Raw genomic sequence first — 23544 nt, 5'->3', positions numbered from 1 at the left:
CAAGCTGACAATGTCAGCACAGCCTCACCTCCATCATTTACTGAACGTTCCCACTATTAACAGCAGAAGGAATCAGCACAATCAAGAAACCTTTGTCAGAAACATAAAAAGGAACATTTCACCCTAGCACAGAAGTACACATTTCTCATGGCATAAAAGCATCCAATAATGCCAAAGGTATTCTGGGAGGGGGGGGTCAAATCAAGTCTGTTCATATTTTGAGCAAGGGAGTATTTGCACTATGCCTCATTTGTCAGGGTTGAGCACGGAAACAGAAGATTTATCATGTGATAAACAGACGTTGCTGCCTACAGGACAATAAAGGCAAGCTTTTTGGAAGCAATTAGCCAGCACACAGAGGAAGGTCCATTTATTAGGCTTCCAAGCAAAAGAAAAACAATAAACCTTTATTTCAGGAAATCCAGCTCAAGGGAATGTTTCAATTATATTTCTTAAAAGGGGAGGCAGCCTTGGACAGCTGACAGCACAGTAATCTTCTCTCCCAACATTTCTGTGGTTTCCTTAATACCAGTACATTAGCCAGAGAAAACGAAGCAATTCCAAGCGGGAGACCCAGCAGATGGTCTTATCTGCCACCTGATCCTCCAGATGCACCCAGTTATTAGCATGAACTCAGCTCTGTAGGTATGCTGTAGTGAACAATTTAGACACACTAGTTACTTCGAGACACTGCAATCTGACTTCCTCCGTTTATCTACAGAAAATCCATCCTAACAGTTTTTTTGCTTGATTACAAATCAAAGGGTGCTCAGCTGCTTCAGTGCCACAGTCCCCCAGCCTGCCAGTCAAAAGCTTCTGATGGCCTCTCTACAAAAAGATTGAGTATGCTTAAAATACACATTTGCTATTCTATATGTCATTAGTTATGTTCCTGGGAAGACATCTGTCTATAAGACACAAAGGAAATGTCCGTACATTTGAAACAGTGTCTGTATTTTTCTGCTCCTCGTCCTTTTATTTGTCTTAAAGCGAGAGGAAAGCAGGCCTGAAGAAACCCACTGGACTCACTGGTTGCACATACAGGTGGTACACGTAGATTCCTCCACGTCACACTGCTCAGAGGGGGGAAAGACAGCGCTGAGATCTCAGTGGAAGAGTGCTGTCACCATCCACTGCTGTCATCTCAGCAAGTACTTATAGCTCCCACTTTCTACCTCGTTAGGGAGGGCTTTTGTTTTTCACTTTTGTACCTCCCCCAACTCCCCCCACTTCTCCCTTTCTCTGATGAATTAAGTACTTTATAAAAGCTGACACGGCTAAAAATTTTGTTGAAACTGCCATAAAACAGAAACAGATGAGAAAGAATGTGCAAGGATAAAGGTGTTCTGACGTTTCCGAGAGCTCATTTTTCAACTATGGACTGTAAAAATTCATCAGCCCGAGCAGTCTGAAGGTATTACCTTTCTACTAAATGCTGCGTAAGAACTCGCCCCATAGGTTTTCAAAACAACAGCTCAAGTTTTTCCTCTGCAATTTTAAGCTTAGTGTTTGACTTTCTCAAAGGACCCTCAACTGTGGCAGAAATCCATTCCAGCTCTATTACCTAATTCCTCTTGAATTTTCTGCAAAGTTACAAAGAACTGCATCTCAGAGTAGCTGGCACCAACACAGCAGAAGAGTTCAAGTCACGAGCATCTTCCAGTTACTGCTGCTAGGAAAGGAGAGCAGCAATAATCGCTGCTGGGAAAGACCTGGCCTTCTTCAGTATGAAGAAGACAAGGCAAATGGATGGCCTGGAAATGAAACAACTCTGTATACTGATTGATTTTACAGTTTGTCACCATAAAACATCTTTTTCAATGAATAAAAGTGACCCAGAGCTCTCAAATCTTCTTGCATTTCAACAAAGATAAATATGAAAGGTGCCTAAAGAAAGAATAAAGCAAGCATTAACAGGAGCACACAAATCCTGTTTGTTTTACTTCATTTCTCTTCAGCTGCTTTCAAACCAGCCTCTCTGACACAGCAGCCTCCTAGCAGCCCTCTCCCCAAGGTGACTTTCACTGTTGGAGTATGATAGGTATTTGGCTTCCAGAGAGATTATGAAGCTGAAATGAAGCATTATGTGATACATCTTTTGTGCAGCAAATGTTATGTAGGGACTTAGCCAGCACAGTACTAAGGTAATAACAGTTGGGGGAAAATTACTCAGATATCTCATTTTTGAGAAGGCAGATGTTCTCTATTTAAAATATGTCAAATATTAAATTCTATTACGCTTCTTCCTGCTTCCCTGCAGCAGGCATCTTCAGAGACATGGGGGGAAAGCACAAACTGTCGATGCTTCTGCACTGAAGTGGTTTACTTCATGTATTATTGGAGAAAGGACCTCCGTAAACTATGGTTTTCAAACAACAGGGGGGACTTGTACAAGAAAACGAGGAACAGCAGCACAAAGGATCATAAGCATTTATAGCTTTGGCTGTGCTGCGGTTCAAGGGGAATCATTTATAGGCATTATTTCGTACAGCGTAGCAAAAATAAACAAGTTTTCTTTTACAGTCCAAAAACACATGCCAAATCACATGGAGCTGTCTCACCTCCACAGGGGGTATGCAGCAAGGAAAGCACACACTGGAAGATCCCTCTGGTCTCTTCAGTTCTTAAAAACACAGCCTATGTAACTTTGTCATGGGAAGCAATGTGTGGCACCACCTGCTTTGTACAACAAGGCTGGAAAATGCAACTGCCCATGGCCAGGAGAACCTTCTAAGTACAGAGACAACAAAGACAGGTTCTGAGCCTTTCTCCAAAGAAGCTGAGATTAAGTGCAACAGCAAAGCATAAAACTTCTACTAAGCCTAACGTGTAAGCACAAACCTAAGTAATCTCAAATTAACTAACACCCTCATGAAGTAACAGATAAGATTATTGCTGAAAGCAGACGTGAGGATTCCCCTCATAGGAAATGCCATTCCTTCACAGTGATAAAAAGCAGACACCACAATCAAGGCCACAGCTTGTCCCACTCCTTACTGAATTCCATTATGCAAACAGCAACATAAATGAACAATCCTTATGCAAGTCTTAAAAGGCAATGTGTAACTGCATTGGCCTGTTCTACTGGGCAGATACCAAACCAGGAAGGATAAAATTTCTGTCTTGAGGATGTAATTTTACTGTCATAATACAGTGGCAACTTACCTGACAGCCAAACTTCGAGGTCATCAAACTGGGCAGGTCCCAACCCAGACAGAGTGGAAATGCCCTGACTGCTGTGCAGGCTCAGATAGGAAGCAGAGCCTCTGGGAGATGGAAACTGCTCAGTTACCCTGTGTGCAGGAGAGCACAGCACTGACCAGGCTGAGCACCTCAGCCCCTTCCCCACATGTACCCCTCAGAGCAGGAACGCTGCTCCTGCAGCACACTGCCTGCCCAGGGGATGGGTTTGCATCTCACATCACACAGAAACCCTCCTTCACTGTCCTCACCTGAACAGCAAGGTCAGAATTTTGTCACCACACAGAAGGTGCGAAGAAGTTTCATTCTCCCTGCAAGGCACTAACACATAATAGCATGACCTACAAAGCCACCACGATGATACCTACTAAAAGAGATAGTAAGTCAATGCCAATTAACTGCAGGACACTTAACCGATGCTACGGACTTCCAACAACATCGGTTTGCATTTTCACTTTCACTATCAACACAAGTTGAAAATAACGTGATTAAATAAAAATACAAAGAAAATCTGATCTTGTTTCCATATCTAAGAGCTGTTAAACCTGTGCCATATTATCAGAGCAAGGAGAAGTCAAAACAAAACCATTCAGAGACAGCAACAACTTCAGCAGACTCAGGGTCTCTTTCAGCAGTTAGGGCTAGGCCAACCCCATCTGTGTTTTCACATTTCAGTGGCACTTTCTCAACAGCTGGATATGTACATATATAAATCTGTATTTATATATAAAGAGTTGGTCTTTTTAGCAACAAAAAACTAGGTAGCAGCTCCAGATAGAATGCAGGTTGCTCTGAAAGTAATGCCTCCTGTTCATTTCCATGAAAACTACAACAGATGCAAGGAGTACAATAACACTGTTTGACAGAGCAAATTCTCAGCTCCAGAACACTACTTGTCAGCACTACCACCACCATCAGCTGTGCAATGAACAAGAGCTGCATGCCACGCTCCTAAAAATCTGCACCAGTGGAGACAACCGAGCGTCACTGCTGCTGAAATGCACCACCCACCACTCACTGTGCTCACAGCTGCTGCTTGGTCTCCATCAAAGTTCAGTAAGTGCTGGTGAGTGCCTCTGACAACGTGGGCCCACATAAATAGCAGGCATTACTTTTAGAGCAGCCTTCTTATGTAAGTAGAGGTCAGCAGAATTATCTGAAACAACATAAAACCAGAGGAAGACTACTGTGCACCCTCTCCCTGCTCTGAACACACTACAGTATCGGGAATGAAGTACAGTTAAGAGAGGAGAATGCAGCTCTTTGAAATGGAAAGGCATTTGTAGGGATGTCATTTTTGCATTTTTTCCCATATGCAGACAGAATAGCTTGTTTTGGAGCCACCATTCAACTTTTCTCTGGGAAGATGGAAAAACAGCAGGTATTCTGCACAGGAGAAAATTAAACTTTTTCTGTTATGACAAAGACACAAATTTATCATTAGCATAACTATTTCAAACTATTTCATGTGGTTCTGTTATCTAGGGAACACTGCATGGCCTCCACTCTATTTTTATGGCCGTAGCTATTTTATTCCTTGGCATAGCAGCACTAACAGCCTCCTAAAAATATGCACTACTATTAGTCCATATGAAAAGGTGTCCATTACCACTGTAATTTTACCTCTTCCTTCCTGCAAAGAACAGCTGTTGTTGCCACTAGAAAGAAAGCAGACTTTCTTTCAAATGAATTACATCTGAAAAATGTCAGATTATTGGAAGGACTAATCACAATGTGTTATTTTTTGCTGTTTGTTTTTTAAGACCATCATTTCCTTCCGACAGAAGGAAAACAGGACAGTTACAACATTTAACTAACAACTTTTTAAATGGATGCTCAGTGTATGCAGAACCCACTGATCTCAGAGCACCAATGCTCAATCCCTCTAACCTGAGACTCCAACGTCCTCAACAGATAGGACAGCCACAATTCTGGAATGCCAGAAAAATAAACACTGATTTATGCAACAACTTCTGTTCACCTCCTAACATAAAAAGCAGCTGGAAAGTCTTTTTTTAAAACCACTGTTGTTCAGAAGTTTTTCAATAAGCAGTCACCCTTGATCTTTCAGAAGACCAAAACCTAATGAACATGTCAGCTCAACTTCCAAGGCCCAAATGTCAAGCTGTATTACTGCTGCAGAAATACCAGAAGCATGCAAGGCAGTAGCGAGTGTGCAGCATCTGCTCAGCAGAGACTGAAAATTCATCTTACGTGAAGGCTAAAAAAGGCAGCATGAGGAAAAGAAGATACACAGCATCTCTGAACCTGAGGCACAGGTCACTTGATAATATACCTAGCTTTCCCAATGCATCAGGAGTAAAATTCCATTCACAATAATGTTGCAGAAGGTAAATACTGCTGTTTTATTTAAATGTGATATTTATGGTTCTAGAGGAAAAAGTATAATTGCATACTATTATTACAAATTGTAATTAATTTGAAGACACATTTCCAAGCACATTTTCCCCAGCTGTAAAAATCATTTACTCCATGCCCTTCCATCTCATCTAAGTCTCATACTTCCACATGTGTTTGCAGGGCAATGCTGTGATCTGTGTCGGTAAAATAAAGCGAACTCTGAAATAATTCTCAGTCAAGGAATGGGTGCTGGTGTTTTTGTTTGGTTAACCTAGGTAATTTCTACTGCTCAGCTCACAGCTCCATGAGCAGCTGTATCAGCACTGCTGACTGAGAGCAAACCAGACAAAAAACTGACAAAAAAAACTTAGCTCAGCTTTGCTGGCAAAGAGAACACAGTCAGAATCACAGAGGATCACAACAGCATGATTCCCACCACTCGTTCTGCTTTCTTTTACTTCCTGAGTAGACGGTATTCTCCCATTTTCCTTGTTAGTTATTAACCTCTCACCTTGGTTTCAGTTCTCCTTGTTGTTCCATCCTCAGAAGTGACAATAGACACGTGGGAAGTGGGGGTGCCTGGATCTTCCTCCACAGTAACTGTTTCTTCCACCATTTCCTGAGGTTCTTGCATCATTGCTATAGATGTCTGGTTACTGGGGCTTTGTTCCTAAAGAAGCAAGCAAAAAAAACATTTTTCCCTTCTACCATCACAGCATGCATATCTTACTGATTTCATCTTTTTCAATCGAACAACACATTTTACCTAACAACTTGCAAATGGAGATTCAGAGAAAGAAGAATCCACTGTCTCAAAAAATGCCAACCATGCATCTATGCTATTATGGCTGAGCTCAACTTGGTAAATGGAAATCATGTGAGTGTGCTGTAATGAACTTTGTATTTATAGGCAACCCACTATGGGCTAACAGACTGCTGCCTTATATTTAAGCCTGTCTTAAGCTTCCTCTCCAGTGCCCAGTGTAGGTGGAGTGGAATTTTTGTACATAAAACATTCTTTCTGTTATGCACTGAATGAGACCACTGGGTTTCAGAGCAGTTTATCTTACACAACACTCGAAGTTTATTTCCATTTGATAAAATACACTCAGTTTCAGACTACAGAAGGCTATAAAACATCAAGAATTACTATCAAACTGACACCTGTCTCAAACTGTCCAAAGCAATGATAACCTAAAATAGATAGCTGAAAATTAACTGCTGAATTACGTGGAATGTTGCTCTTCTGACATCTTCCCTTTGCTGAGCGCAGAAGATCTACATGGCTATAAGCTCACTGAAAAGCATTAAGGGACAGACAGCACAAAGAAACACTGCACAGAGAGAAACGAGCACAGGCCAGTTGTTGCAAGAAGGCTGCCCAAAGAGAATGCTTCTGCTTCTCACCAGCACAAACATCCGAAATTTCCTTTCTCTTATGCAGTTGTGTCTCAGCACAGCAATCAGAGAAGCTCTCCTTTGGTACATGAACATATTTCAGAAGTTTCACAGCATGTGGCCAATAAAGACTTGGCTTACATACTGAGAAATAAGCCTTTTCTCCAGCATGATGAACCCTCAGCTATGTGAGACAGAATGGCAGACTGTTCATTTCATTGCAATCCCTGAAGCTATCATGGTACACAGGCCTCGGAGCCAAAGCAGGGTTCTATTTGCACGTCCTGTCAAACAGGCATACACAGAAAAGCTCTAAGGAACAAATGCATATATACACATTTACATACACACATTTTTCTTTTAATAATGGAAAGGAATGACAGAGGACCTTAATTTACAAAGTTAATATGTTTATTCTAAAGAAAACAGCATAGGCAAACTCCATATACCTTTTCACATCACAAGAAAACAAAACGATTGGGAAGAAACCGTTGCCATACAGGAGCCAAATCTAATTACATCAGTGTTTAAATATTCTCGTTTTGTGAAAGCCTCCCCACCAGAGAACTGTCACGTTCTATTTTCTAAACATGAAGTCCCAAAGCTGCACTTTGTCCTGGCCGTGGACTCTGGACCGCCCTCCGCTGCGCTGCACTCAGTGTAAGCCACAAAGCACAGCATCCTGATCTCTGCTGAGCAGGAGCAATGTACTCAGGTCTCATTAAGCTCCACTGGGAAAACGTGCCACCTAATCCTTGTACGATCAGTAATTCCCTTTGAAACAAGCCAAGATGCCCTTGATCAGTTTCTGTTATTTACAGCAATGTTCTTACATTCTGAAATTTGGACTCGAGTAAGCTAGCTGTTTTCACTTCCAGGTAAGTCACAATAACAACCGAGACGTGGCAGTAAGATTCAGGCAGCCATCTCAGTCAAAATGCAGAACAGACAACCTTCAAAGGAGCTGTGCTGCACCACCAGCACAGAGATAAGCAGACACTGATTCCATTTCTGTCGAAATCGAGAAACAACTCAGACAACGGAAACAGCCAGCCAGAGCAAGGCTTCTGAAATCCTACAGAAAATCTCCCCATTCAATGTTCAGCAACTCAGGACACGCTCTTAATACTTCATGGTAGAGCTCCGATGCCTGATTCTGTCTTCCGCCTACAGGTTCAGGAGGGAAACGAGCTCCTGGGACAAACACACAAATCCGCTCTTTATCCTGAAGCTATGAAATTACAGCTGCAGTTCAGCTTTCCCCAACCCACTGCAGAGCTTCCCTCCAAACAGAAGAACTTACACAGCACTGCTACACAGTGGCGACTCAAAACTTCTGTTATCTCTGTGCAATCCAAGTCTGGCTATGACCAAAGACATCAGTTACCATGTATAGATTCCTTTGTTGTACCTTGTCCTGGTAAACCTCCTTGCTGCTTATATGGCATCAAATGCCACAGCTGATTCAAGATGTGAGTCCTACTCCTTCTGCACATGTATGTGCACAGATGTATCCATCTTGTTCATTCCTAGCTGCACGCTGAGGTGTTGCCATGAATTCATCTATTTTCCTTTTCCTCTAGATTCTCAGAAGAAAATTCTGCTTTGTGATAATAAATCTGAGGAGATTTCTGTCTGCCTTCCATATTTTGCTCCTTCTGCTTCTGCAATACTTTTCTTTATAAAAGAAAAAAAAATCACCAGTCTCCCTTTGTATTCAGACTGCCTGTGGGCAAAGAAAAGCTTTAAAGGTGGGCACTTAAACACGAGTGAACTGCAAACTAGAGCATATTGACTTTAAATGAACACTATGGCAGTTTTCATCCCATGGCTGCTTCTAAAGTGAAGTTTCAGGTACAGATCTGCATTCCTACAGGAGAAAGGCAGTGTTAGCAAGAGACTGTCCTAAGCATCGGAAATAAAAGCTTCCGAAGTTCAAGATAGATTTCCTAATATAGATAACTCAGCAGACCGCATCTCCTTGTGCTTTTACTTCTTAGTACGTGATCCAATGAAAAAAGCAGTGAGCAAAGAGGACAGAACACCAGCCAACTTGCTTTTCTCTGAATTAGCTTGAGGAGGCGGCTCTTTGATCTCCACAACCAGTACTTGTTCCACATCACTAACGTGCAGTTGTCACAAGCTAGCATTAACATAGAAAAGATGCAAAGACTTTCTCCATTTTTAGTTTCCTCCATTATGGATTTTAGGTCACCACAAATTGCAAAAACTGGGACACCCTACCCCTCTCAACCACCTTCTTCAGTGCTCAGCTTCTAAGCCAGTATCTAGGGCGCTCTTGTTAAACACATCTCAGCATCTCAGATTCCAAACGTTTGGCAGCTAAGCCTAATTATCCAAAGTAAAACATAAATTACCAGATAGAACCGGAATTCAACACTCCTAATGAATAATCCTACCAGTAATTCCCTGCCTGCTGAAGGCACGTAATTCCAGTTTAGAAAACCCACAAAGCAAAAGCAGGACGGCGATCCCCTTTCTCTCCCACAGCCACGACCCTGCAGCCCATCCCACGCTGACAAACCAGAGGGGGTTGGTCCCCCAGCCCCAGAGGATCAGCAACCACCACACTGCTCCCCGTGGAGCATCTGGAAAGATGAAATCCGAAGGAAACTTCTTTCCAGTCCTCTTTAATGAGGGCCTGTCAGGATTCATGACTCTTTCTGCAGCCGACACATTACCCACGAGGTCCTCTTGAAATAATGGTGTTCAGCCCCTTCCACGAAAATTATGAAACATTAAGTTATAAGATCAGATTCTAACCCAGGTTAGAGCACTGGATACCAGCAGTCACAGTTTTTCTCCCTGCTTTTGGAGTGCCAAATGAATCCCATCCTTCACTCCCATCTCCGCTATGCTTTAAAAATGCCAAGCTATTTAAACAGCAAAACAACATCAACCGTCAATTTATCCCCAGCTTGTAAAAGTTAAGTGCAGATGAAACAGCTAAAGACCTTGTAAAATAAGCAAAAAACACAATAATAGTAATTCTTGCTTTGTTAAAAAACAGAGTGATTTACTATTTAGGGCACATATCTCCTAGGGCTTATTTTGCATTAGAATACTACAGCTTCTGTAATCATCACCATCTCAACTCCTGGAGTTACATTTCCATCAAAGCAGCTACTTTCTATCTTTTTTTAATAAAAGAATAACCTCCCCTAGGAGGAACAGACATTCTACTTTAAAACAGTAAACAAAGTTCTTTATTTGCTGCCTATGAAACGATTTAAAAGAGTCTGGAAATAATATTAAATTGCAGGATATTATTACTTCCACTAAAACAGTCCCTCTTCAAACACAGGGAAAACACGTACATCGAATCATCATTCTCCCAGACGTATCCTTTGTTCAGCAGACTGCAATGCAGACTATTCAGGCTACTGCTCACTCCAGGCTACTGTTAGATACCAAATTTGAAGGGTTCTGCAGAGCACAAAAGCGGGATTCTACATCAGTGGACAAACTTGTCCTCAGTTGCCCCGGCACAGACAAAGCTCAAGTGTATCAACTCCTGTGAAAAACATCAGAAGGCTGGTCACAATTAATGGCGTTGGACACCAGCGCTAATTGAATCAAATAGGGATTCTCTCTTCTACCCTTCTTATGCTTTGTTTGAATTACTTATTAAAGCTTCAGTTTCTGCAAAGCATGAGACCGCTTACAAGTGCCAAGCAGGCAAACATGAGTTTTGGTCTGAGACTCAGTTCTGACGTGGTGTGTCCCACGGATCTCCTTCCAACTCAGGTCTGCGATTCTAGCTCAGATGTTCTCAGGCTGTTATTTGCTGAAGGAACGTGGAGGAAAAAAGAAGAAAAAAGGCAACCGAGATCACCGTGTTCCTGGATTGAGAATATACATCAGATCAACATCTCCATAGGGCATCAAAGTACAGAAAAGTCAGTGGTGAAATTAGCTTGGTGTATCTGTGGCGGACCTTTTTCCAGCACAGGATCTAGCTCCCTAGCTGCTGAAAACTCCTAAATCTGATTATCATCACATTCTCCTGTTCTGTCAAGCTCTGCTGGTTTCTTTGTTTGTTTTTGTTTGTTTGTTTTTTTCTCCACCAAAACATCCCTGCTGTGCCCTCAGCCCTGATTTGTCCAGAGAGCATTTTGTGCACTGCAGCAGTTCAATAGCTGAAATTCAAGCAGGAGGAATTGAAGCTGAAGAATGAGAAGCCCTTATATTCAAGGGCTGCCATGCACAGCATTCTTCCAGTTCCAAAAGCAAGGTCCAGGCTATCAGCCTCAAGCACAGCCGCACAGTCACAGCTCTCAGGACTCCTCACAACCAAAGGAACTACTGCTGTACAAGTAGGATCTACTGATATTGTGTTACTCAAGCTCCAGAACACCAAAATCCAGGTGGACTGGGCCATACTGAAACAAACCTGGCAGTGTACGACATTGGAAAGAGTTTGAAGGCAGGCAACGATTTCAAAGTGAGAATACTGAAGTATTTTGTTGCTAATCTCCTCTTGGTACACATACTTCTCTGCTTAAGCATAACCTGAAATTTTGTATATATGTCTATGTATGTATGTATGTATGTATGTATGAGTTTACTTCAAGGTGCACCCAAGCACATCAACCTGTAACAAGCTTCACGTGCTCTGCTGGAGCTCTCTCCCAGCTCTACCCCAGGGCTGGTCAGCTCCAAATGAGGCAAAACTTCGGCTCTCCATGAAAGCAGGCTGCCCTGCCATGGGCACCAGGGTGAGCTCAGCTGCACACTGCAATGCCCGAGGTATTTCCTGAACACTTACACACTTCCTTTGTCCTTCAGAAACACACACGACAAGCAACTAACAAGCAACGCCAAGAGCTTTTTAAGCACCAAGGTTAAAGAGGAACTTTTCACCAGCTGAAAAACACCTCCCTCTACTACAGCAGTTGTGAAAAGCCACAACGCAGCCTTTTTTTGCAAGCGGGTCTGGCAATTCAGCATCTGAAGGCATCGCACCTTTCAGGGAAGGCAAGAGGCAGAGGTGAAGGAGAGGGAATCAAACCCAAACAAGGCCTGCAGTAGTAACATTCAGCCCCCAAACAGAGCCAGACACACTGGGGCTCTGTTCAGCCACACGGTAGCTGCCCGTCACAGGGCGCTAGCCCAACGGTCAACAAAGAGCTTTTATGCTATTTTAAACAATCTGAAGTGTCTCAGTTAATGGAAGACCGGGCAATTGGCCCTCAACTATTTCTAATTGACTGGAATGATGGATGAAGCTAAAGGGAAAGCTGACCCACTGAACTTTTCCATACAAAGCTAGAAAACGGAGGGAGATTGTAAACAGTTTATGAGAATGAGAAGTGGGAGAGGCAGAGTCCCAGGGGCCTTGCTCCTCTCAACCTGCTGAGAAGTTGTTTTAGATTGAGGAAAACAAAGAACTTCAACTCAGCAACATACAACAAAAAAACACTGGGGAAGAGCTAAACTAATAGGGTATTTTTCCCATGCTCCCCTCCACTTTCCCCTGTAGCTACACAGCCCCAAAATGCAAGCTGGTCCTTTGACTCAGAAAGGGCAATTTGTCACTTTGACAAGCAAGACATCTCTCAGGGCTCTGTATTGCTTTGCCCTGCTTTTCAGATTGACTGGTTGTTAACCAAAGATGTCAGCCTCAACAGATGTGATAATATACACTTAAAAATTAAATGTTAACAATCTCACTGCCATAGAAGTAATGCTCAGCAAATCGAGCACACCAACTGATTTTCAGAACCGAAGCAATCACGCCTTGAAGAAGGACAGTCCTACCTCATCCTGACAGAGCAGCCTGCTGACCTAAACATTCCCATGAGGGATCTTGCAGGTAGGGAAGGGGATGCACAATAGGTTCAAACTGGCAGCAGCTACCTTCAGGCAGCTTAACAGGGTATTCAAATGCACAGTAACGGAATTCTTCCTCTCTAGTCCAAAAGAATTGGAGTTTCAGAGAATAATTCCAATCTTACAGACTGAGTCATCTCCTTGCACACACCCAGCTCTTGACACTGATTACCTGTTGAATTACAACAAACTTGGGGTCTTCTGAAAAGCACTAAAGCTGAGGGATGAACCCAGGCCTCAGAACACAGGTAGTAACACCCAGAACTGGATGAGTACCTCTGGTTGTTTGGAGCATGGTCAAAGAAAAAGAAAAAATACAATAAAAACACGCCTGGAACACACAGTATTGGAGGTACCCTTATTTCTCCTAGCTGTCAACACTCTTCATCTGGAAAGCCTTCCCAGCAGGAAACCAGACTAAATGAGGGGAGAATGACTGTTTCTCACCAAGAGAGAGCTCAATGCAATTTGCTGTAATTCAGATCTGTATTTTTTTAGGTTGATCCTTCTCCCAAAGATAAAAAAATGCAAATCCATGTGTTTAATCTTTGACCAAACTTGGAACAGTTCAGACCTGCTTCCTCTCCGGAGCCTTTCAGATGAACTAACCAAGGCTAAATTAGGGAGATTTTTAGTGGGATGAGGTTACATCATGGATTACAATTTTCCAGTAAGCTTTTTCCTCCATCTCCACCTGCTGCCTCTACAATGCTGGCATTAACAGTGGTGTGGGATGACTCATTTGTACATTCCTTTCTGCAAGACAGGCATTCAGCTCTCGTTTCTCCTTGACCCCACACAGTTTTGGTCATAAATAAAATTGATGCATTACTAGATATCAAGTCCACAAACTTACATGCACATAGGAGTCAGAAGTACAAGCTAGGTCCTTCATCTAAAACAGAAAAAAGAACTGTCAGTTCAGCAGAGTACAGCAGTCAGTTTCTCTACGCACTCCATGTGTCCCAGACTTTTCCCCAGCCACCTAAACACACCACTACTGTTAAACCAAGAGCTGCCAGACCCAGCTTGCCACTTCCAGCCTAACACACGCACTCCTCCTTGCGCTGCCACAGCATTACCTTCAAGAACTGCATTTTGACCTAAATCAGATGCGAGCTGTCTCTGTATTCTTCAAATTATGACCAGGACTGGAATGTTATTTTAGTGTCCTAGCTGCTGTATCTGATCAGCATTAAATTTAACTAATCTCATCTACCCAGAAGTTTGCCTGTAGAATTGAACTACAGGACAAGAATGCTGCATTTGTGGCAAAACGCGTGGGTACAACACAAAAAAACAAAACTGTTTTCATAAACTTAAGGGAGACAGAAATAACAAATGGGGCAGTAATGACTTTCAAAGCTTGAATTCCAGGGAAGTCGCTTCTTAAATAAATTATTCCTCATTCTAGGGAATACGAAGCGGCTGACAATAAATCTCATCACCTGTCTCAGAGGAATGTGCTTGCTGACATCTCCCACTACAAAGCACCAAAGCTTTGTTTGCTCGGCATCAAGACTGCTTCAGTTTGAACAGCACTCCAAGAGTTCATTTCTTCCCTTTATCTCACCTCCTCCCCCCAGCCCCATGCAGAAGCCGAGGTCTGAGCACAAGGTAGCAGGAATCCTGCACGCTGCTTCTGGCACAGGTCCGGCTCTCACTATTATGTATCCCCAGAGACCAAAACTGTGACAGCAGGAAAGAAACTCTGCAGGAGGTCTCGTTATGTCTACAAGTCCATTTGAACACCAAGAGACACAAACAAGCCAACAAAGCCAGAGGCCAAACCATCTGCTGTAAATCTTCTAAATGGAAGAGATTCCAGCAGAAAGGCAAGCTTTCCCAAGTGCAGTGCATTATTGTGTTATTTCAACTGCCCAGGAGAGCTCACTGATGGCTTTTTTCAGTAGCCCGTTTCCTTCACACATTCTCTGTATTTCTTAGGACTGAGCTTACAGCCCTATTGTACATGGACAGTCTTCACACAGACTGAAAAGGCAGCACAGAGACTTGCCAAGTCAGTGCTACACTAGCAATAGACAGTAGGTAGAGAAAGGGGAAAAAAAAAGGAGGGTGCAGGGGAGGGGGGGAAGAGAATCCTGATTAAGAACATTTCATCATTTCCATTTGGCATTTATTTGCACAGCCAGTGCTGGAAAGGGCTGTTCAGCTCTGCATCTACAGCCTGGCATGGATGCAGACAGTGCAGGGATCCAGAAAACAGCTGTCAGAAGAGGAACAAGAAGAGATCAGAAGAGCTCTAAGATCAGAAAAGGCTCTCGTTCAGCCCTACAGTCCAAGCAATTCACCACACAGAGAAGGTCAAGGGTTGATCTGAGAACAGTTCAAGTGCCTAAAGGAGTATCTTAGCTTCAACTGGCACCTGCCAGGTTAAACCACAACAAGGAGTAAGAGAAAGCTCAAAGAGAACCCTTCAATCTCGCAGGTAAAGGTTCAATTAGTCCCAGTGTCAGGAAGCTGAGGGCTTACAGGGTACTTTTTGTTTCAAATTGTAGAAAGCAAGTAGCATAAATAAGACGTATTTTCATGCCAGAATTATCTTCACTACTTAAAGATTAATTGGTCCAACCCATTTAAAAACATGCTCTTATTTAATCAGAAACTTGACAATGAGAGGTGCTCAGGTGTACGCACACAAACACACCCGACTGAGACACACTTCTGCAGACTTTCCAGTCTTAGAGCAAATTATTCACAGCTTGTTAAGGATTCCTCCACTCCCTCCTCCCCCAGAAAACCACTCTTATATGGAATAAGGACACTGCTATCAGCCAGCAAAGCAGCTCAGCAGAGGGTCCCGGTCAACACTGGTTTTCCTTATGGATTTCCCTCTCCTCTCACCAGTGACGCAGGGAACCGCCATCTCAGCCACGCCAGCAGTGCTGCAAATAAGGTCAATCTCCAAACCAGAGCACTGTGAAAACTCGGCCGAGAAATGGCCAACCACCCAATTACATGTACCAGAGTTTTTTGGGGTTTTTTTTGGTTTTTTTTTTTTTTGTTTGTTTGTTTTTTGTTTTTTGTTTGTTTCTGTTCCGTGTACATTTGGCACTTTACAATGGAATTCAAATATGACAAAGATCAGGACAAAACACAGCCCTAGAGCTAGTGATGTAAGTCACTTCTTTCCAACAGGTGTTCAGATGCCATTTCTCCAATAAACACACAGATAACAACAACAGATGACACTAGATGAAATTAAGGACTTGCTAATAACTGACATCAGAAAGCCAGACTCGCTCTGTAGGCTGCAATTCCCTTGGCCAGACAAACTGCAGCACTGCTGTTCCAAGCTGAGAACAAGCCAGCCACACTTCACTCCCACTCCTTGTTGCGTTTTATGCCAGGAAAGGGAATCTTTAATTTACCAGAGCAACCCAGCAAAGCTGAGGCTGCAAGTAGGATACAGTGTGTTAGCATCCCAGCCAGCCTGCTCATATGCTGGCCAGAACTGTGCATAATTCCCTAGGTATGGCAGCAGGGACTGCCTTGCTTTGATGCCAACAAGCCTCCTCAAATTGGTCTCTTTTGTTACTCAGGATGGTGCAGGATACACAGTTTTCATCTGTTCTGGCAGAATTGCAGCATCCACATACCTTGCCTTCTGTGCTTTAAATAAAAGGATCTGCCCTTACAGCCCACCTCCACTACTAACAGTTTGGCTGACAGAAGCTGGTTCTTCCAGCAGTCCTCCCGTAAGCATTTCACAGAGTAAAAGCCCTTGGAAAGCGTTAGCAGTTCTCACCCCAGCTATACACACAGCCGTCTCTCTGAAATAAACCAAGTTGTTTCACTTTTCTTTCAACTCCTCACAGGCAATTAAAAAATAAACAACCACCCCACCCAGCCCTACGGGACAGCTGGCCAGATGCAGTCAGTACCAATTTAGTGGTGAGCCCACAACCAGTGACGAACACCCAGACATAAATGCTGTTCCTGCCTCCCAGACTCACTCTGAGCCACAAGGTTCCTCACAAACACACATTAGCGTGGTTCATTCTCATTTTTCCACCTTCTGGATTTACTCTAAGAGCAGAGCAGTGCCTTTTAGTGCCTTCCTGGAGTCCCCAGCAGGACAAAGCTATCTCCAATAGGTACTGCTGTACCAGTGAGCCAGGTCTATTCATTTGCAGTAGCCCACTGTTCCTAACTATGATATTAGAAAACAAAGACATCCTCAGTCTGACAGAAATCCATAATATTTCACAGCTTGAGCTGTTCAATCAGGGGCAGTACAGTTACCAACAGATAAAACAAGCATGTAAGTGGAAACAGGTTTGGCAGGGAATAGGTCCAAAAGCAATGCTGGGAGACAGAGGCACTCCAGGGAAAGAGGACAGAGAGAGGCATTACAAAAGGTCCACCTCTAACCAGGGAGGGGAAAAACAAAACCAAAATGCACAGCAGGGATGGAGCAGGGCGATGGCAGGAAAAAAGGAAAGATGAGGAACCTGTGTACCAGAGAAACGATTCAGTCCTTAATGCCATGGTGTTAACAGTGCGTTAGTTCACCAGAGAAATCTCGAGACAAATTTGAGCTCCCTGCACACTACGGCATAAAATTTCCTTTATAAGTCTTCCCAAACAACTCCATGTCATTCCTTGGCTTTTTGCTTGGCTTGCCTAGACTGGTTTTGCTGCTACGGACTCATAAGATGCATAACTTGCCCAGCTTCTTACAGACAGGGAAGAGGATATGAAACACACGAAACTTAAATGAAATCTCAGCATCCAATTTTATGCATGTAAAAACATACACACAATAGTCACAATGCCTTACTTATGACTTGCTGATATTTACAGCTATGTTGATGTGATGGTGTTAACAGCAGCAGCCACTCTGCCAAAAAAGGACTGCAGAGCTGCACAGAAAGCATACAGGTGAATGAGAAAACAGAAACTGCGCATCCTTACACGGCTTAGTGCTGCCAAAAAGTCTCAAATGAATTCCTAACCTTCTACGAGCAGACTCCTGTTGCATGGCTGTACAAGAACTGCTTCCACACTGCCAAGCCAGAGCATATCCTCTGTGTGTTGCTGCTGCCTGCAATGACAGCTCGTTCAGCTGTTGAGCAGTTGCAGGGAACTGGGGGGCCAAACTGACTGCACCTGAGCTGCTAAGTACCACCGTGTGAGCAAGTCATGTAGCAAAGGCCTTTCAGAGCCCCTATGAACAGAGCAGCGGCCCAGACGCAGCTCCCACAGCAGAGGAGGTGCGCCAGCACTGCTCCCAGCCCTCAGCCCACACTCACTGTGCCTCACACACTGCGCAGCGCGAGGAGCGCCGCCATGAGCCACCAGGGAAGTGTGCGAGCAGCCCAGCTACACAGACAGATGCACAAATCCTGATTAAAGCCAATGGCGGTTAGCAAGACAGGAAGACAAAACGTAACCATCCACTGTTTGAGCGGATGACACAGATACCCATATCCTCAACTGCCCATCCTGTAAAACAGCCAACTGGCTCACCACGGCTGAAAGACAAACCCGATGCTACGCTTAATTCAGCCTCTCAGGTCAGCAGTGACCAAACGCACTGATACTCACAACTTCCCTTCTGCTGCCGGTTCTTATGTGCCTAAATTAAATCAACTGGCCCTGAAGGAAAGGCTAATTAGCAATAGATCAGATCATGCAAAATAAATCTAACAGTACGAATGCCAAGAAATTTAAACTGAGTACAGCTCCATTTAGAATATGAATACCTAAGGATAACTATCACTCACTAAACAGAAGTCACTCAGCGTATTTCAGCAGGCTCTCAGAATACATCTAAAATGTGTTTGGAGATCCAGAGAATACGTCAGATAACCTGCTGTATACGCACTCAGCAGTAGATGCTGCAGCTATTCTTAATTCTAGCTTTGTAAACCTTGTAGACACAACTCACTGTGCTTTTGGATTCAAAATATTCTGCAAAGCGCTGCAGTTTGCTGGCTTATAAACATGCCCTGCTGGCTCACTGGGTAGAAAGATTTCTGCTGACTTCATATATCATTTCAGCTGTATTCATCAGGGCTTAATGATTTTCCCTGCTAAGAATCCAGGCTGCAAATATTAAGTACAAGTTATGCATGTGTCTGACAGACTGGTGATATTTTAATAGGTGGTATTTGACTATATCCATAAAGACATTATAAATAAATTGTACTAATGAAAACCAGGGTCCTTCATCAAAAAGTGAAAAGCAGAAGAACAACCCAGAAGTGACTGAACATTGCACAGCTCTGCTTAGAATCATGTCCTGAAGCCAAATCATTCTTTATTTACTATTCGCTATTTGTAAATGCATTCAGAGCTTCTGCTTGAGAAATGGAACATGCAGCAGCTGTTCTACCGTACTAATTTATACACAAATGCAGATATTCAAACATTAATAAAAGATGTTTTATTCTCAAGTAATTAATTTCATAGATTTCAAACTTTTTGACAAGCTGCTGAAGTAAGCCCTTCTCCAACCCAGATGCCTGCTGCTTCTCAGCAGACAAATTAACTCAGCTCCCTGCCTTCTCCAACCCACTGTTCAGGAGCTCAGGTCACACAGCAGCTCAGTGTGTATGCTGGAGCAGGCACAGCACCAGGCTGCTCCTGGGAATCGGCCTCTTCCCATCTGACTCCAGCCCCACTGCCTCCATCTGCTCTGCCAGTCATTGGCCACGCAGGAGAACACTCACACTGGACTTGTGATAGGAGAGTAGGTTGTCCAGTGCTGGTAATGTTCTGGAAGTTCCAAAAGAAAAGCTTACAACAAAAGCCGTATGTATACACACAGTACAGAAGTATACACAAAGTTCAACTAGGATATTTTTTGAAACGTTACTGCTCTTTAAAAGACATAATTGATTGTTATCATTAGCATTTCTAACCACAGCTTCTTCAAGTAGGAGGGAGTTCATCAGGCAGACTGCTGCATTCCTTGCAGCTTCTCATGAAGAACTTCTCCTTTACAGAGCTGCACACGTAACACAAGAAACAAGACATTTTCTAAAAAAGAAGGTAGTATTTCATGTAACAAAAAGATCATGAGGAGCCATAAGGGAAGATCACCTTCACCATTTCTGGCAGAATCCCCTTCTAGTCAGGTCATGTCTCCAGCACATCACCAGTTCTGAAGCACTGCCATATTTTATAATGAAGGCAGTTCTCCCTTACAGGGTATCTGCATTCCAATAATAGGTTTCCATCCTTATACTCAGCAAAAAGTAAGTAAATACTGATACAAATCCACATAATTATTTAAATAGTTTTACGTGGTTAAAAAAAACACCTTCAGAACAAGTCACTGAAAGAATTGCTTCAAGAACACTAACTGCACCTGCAGCAACATCAGGATGAAGTGAAATCCACAGCTCTCTTTGCCTATCAGCGATCAAGCAAGTTCAAATGGTCAGTGGGAAATAGCTTTTGTAAACCATTTACACCTTGTTAGTGCTAAGATTCACAAGAGAACTAATTAGCTGTCAGAACCAGGTGGGGAGATTACATCTTCACTGCCAATCACCATGCTACAACACAACATTTCTCCACTGCAGCACAGATCTCGGCCCCATTTCTGCGGTTTCTTCCCCCAAAGCCGGATGGAGGCAGCACGTGGGAAAGGACCGCGGGTCCTCGTAGTGCAAAACCCACTGGGAGGAGGCTCAGCAGAGGGGTCCTGCCTCCCTGGGGCTGTCGCTGGGGATCTGGGGACATCATGGTTGTCTCTACAGGAGCTGCATGATCTCAACGACAGATAAATGCAGCATATACCAAGGTGGGATGCTTCCTCTGTCTGAGAGGAGCTCCAGAAAGATTTGCAATGTTATATGGAACTGGGAAAACTTCATTTTTCCAAAAACAGGCATATCTTCCCCAAAGCTACGCGCTGTTCATTTTCACGCCAGAATATCTGCCCCATCCAATGATTAAATCCTTTCACATTTCATTTAGGAGCACATATTTCTATTCCAATGCTAATAAAAAGTAGAAGACAACAGAAATGATAAATGTTTGGTTTCCAGCTACTCTGCTGCAGCATGAGCCCACACAGAGCACTGAAGTGGCAACCACAGAACCCACAACATCAAGTCAGCGTAACCTCAGCAACCCTTCACACACACCTGAGCTGTTCCTTGGGCACCTGTGTGTTCTGCAAGGATCCTCTCCCTGCAAATCACTAGGCTTTGTGTCACAACCTTGTGTGCACGCAGGGAGGATTCTGTAACACACTGTCCACCTGGAGCTCAGCAAGGATTCATTTCCAAGCAAATCTAATACAGACAGCTCTCGGACCTTACCATTTCATCACCATTTTCTTCGAAAGAAAAAGAACAGAAACACGGCGTAAAATCCAGCTGGAGACGCTCAAAAACGGCAGCATGTTTCATTTGTAGTACAACGGCTGAGGAGTCAACGTTTCTCAATAAAAACCATGGGTGAGGATGATTGATTTTCAGTACACAAAGCACGTGCCAACCCAAATCACTGAAGATGGTTCCGCCAACCTCTCATCTTCTATCACAGAAGTTTACCACCATACGGCGGATTAAACTGCAAACATGCCTTTATCTCTGGATTTTATACAAATCAGAGTAGGTGAAAAGATGTGAAGTAGTGATTTGTTTCAAGCTCACCCCAGAAATACGGGAGGAGGGAGTGCTGGGCCTCGAGGTCTGTGCTGAAGGACCAACCAGGTGGCGGTGAAAGATGACATCCAATGCCCAGTCCTTCACAAAATGTCACATTCATTCTCTCATGTCTGCAACGCAGCTCCAGGGAACTGCTAAATATAGTCCAAAAAGCAACCGACAACAGAGAAAAGCATGCTCAGTGTGTGAGGAGGCAGCGCAGCCCCTCGCAGAGAGCTCTTGCTCTAGAGGGACTCCAGAGAAACTAACCCAAGCTGCCTGTGAGAAACTAACGCATCTCGAGTGCCAAAGCATGAAAGCATCCGACAAAGCAGGTGGGGGTGGGGAAGGAATGCCAGTTAGGGACTGGTGAAAAAGGAGAAGCCACAGTTATAATTTCATTTCTCTATGAATCCATGATTCGTGCAGTCAGTGGAACCGAGACATTTGATTTAGATTTACCTCCCTATCTGTCTCTGCTCTCAAGAAGGAAAACATTGTTCAGAATTTTCAAGAGAGTTAAAAAGAACTTCCCTTAGAGATCTGCCCAGACAAAAGTAACTGACTTACTGAAAGATATAAATAAACCACCAACTCTCACAAAGTTTCTGACTCCAGCTTTTGCCTTCACAGTACGTGCTGTCAGATGATAGATTTCTTTTGTAGTTGTGCATTACCTAGAAGCTGTCTGTAAGGAAAGAAACAGCTACAGATTCTCAGAGTAACTCTTGAGGCAAATGCTCTGTTTCAAAGGAAAAACAAAGGTCTGGAATCAAATTAATCCACTGGCAAAACGTAGCAATGACTATGGAATGAAGGCACTTTTAATAATAATAAAATTAATGCAAGGACACCTTGCATGAACATTCTGTGTAACGTTCTGTGTAACGTTCATTCTGACACAGACAACACAGATCAGCACAGCCATCCCAACGTCTGTCAAATTCATGGAATATTTCCTTAGTGTAAAGCATTCTCCAAACACAACAACAGCAGGACAAAGATAGCAGATCTTCACAGTGGGCTACAAGTGGTGTGTGTAGAAGTATTAAAGTCAAACTAAGGGGCTTGCACGTATTATTTGTACTGAGTAAGAACCATAGAAGTTACTCAGGGTACAAAAAGGGGCTGACTGTTTGGTTTGGTTATGTCAACCATTACTGACCTGATGAGGGAGAGCCACTCAAACACTGCCTGGTCCCAGCACAAAGATTCTCAGCTCAGCAGCCAGTCCCCAGGTGCATACAGGTGTAAGCAGCTCTGCTGACTGATGGCTCTGGCCTCAGAACCACTTAGGGGATTACAAACAGCAGCTCAGAGAATGGCAAAACAGTCACATGCTTACACAAGTACTCTCAAACAGCACTTTGTTAACCTGTTTTATTGGCATCAACTATCTAGACAGTTATATAGTGACACGTGATAAATCTCTGCTGCTCTTTCAAGGACTTAGAAAATGTTCTGCATCTAAAAAAAACAAGAAAGTATTTTCACAAATTGCACACAAGTCACCAAAGAGCCTCTGATGCTCTCTGCCCAAGGGAAGAACACGGTGCTGTCTTTCCAGTGAATGCCATTCTATTTTTCTGCACTGGTGGTGTTCATTCGTTTAAAATAAATGAACCTTTTTTGCTAGGGTGTAGCCAATAGAAGAACTACCCACCTCATTCATCTCAATAACATCAGCTCTAAAACCCGCAATAACCATTTAAGTGTCTGCTTCGTTAATTATTTCACCGTTCATCTCACTCATTACAGCCATCTAAACAAACTCGCTCACCGTACACCAGATCAGAGGCACTGAAGGCACCTGCCCTGCCAAGGCCGCCTGCCCTCCGCAGCCTCACCACCGTCTGCCCCCAGGGCCGCTCCATCGGGCCGCAGCCCCACACCGCCTGCATTAGGAAGATTCCTCTTCCTGCTCTAACATCAGCTCCTCCACAGCCTCTGTGTGTGCTTTTGGGTTCGTTACTCTAATAATCCCAATTTCATTTCAGAGCAATGCGCAGCTTTCGGTCATGAAAGACAGCGTTACCCGAAGGAGAAAACCTGTCAATTACCAATCCACTCTCCCTCATCCGTTGCTTCTGAGCTCAGTATT

General features: G+C 43.5%; 1 protein-coding gene across 10 annotated transcripts in view; it reads right to left on the bottom strand.

The window, feature by feature from the left end:
• Positions 1–23544, bottom strand: part of ARVCF (ARVCF delta catenin family member) — a 201410-nt gene that overhangs the window by 61103 nt on the left and 116763 nt on the right. For 7 of the 10 annotated variants that reach the window (XM_042828541.1, XM_042828542.1, XM_042828545.1 and 4 more), the window contains one exon: positions 6074–6232. In XM_042828541.1, the coding sequence (XP_042684475.1) occupies positions 6074–6199 (126 nt within the window). In that variant the 5' untranslated portion in view covers positions 6200–6232. Of the gene's footprint in view, positions 1–6073; positions 6233–13669; positions 13709–23544 lie in introns of all 10 variants that reach the window. The other 3 variants (XM_042828537.1, XM_042828538.1, XM_042828535.1) reach the window with 1 other exon arrangement.

Source organism: Centrocercus urophasianus, unplaced genomic scaffold (assembly GCF_019232065.1).
Source record: "Centrocercus urophasianus isolate 14NV4802_14NV808 unplaced genomic scaffold, USGS_Curo_1.0 seq_30, whole genome shotgun sequence".
Lineage (NCBI taxonomy): Eukaryota > Metazoa > Chordata > Aves > Galliformes > Phasianidae > Centrocercus > Centrocercus urophasianus.
This window is presented reverse-complemented; position numbering and strand designations above follow the sequence as displayed.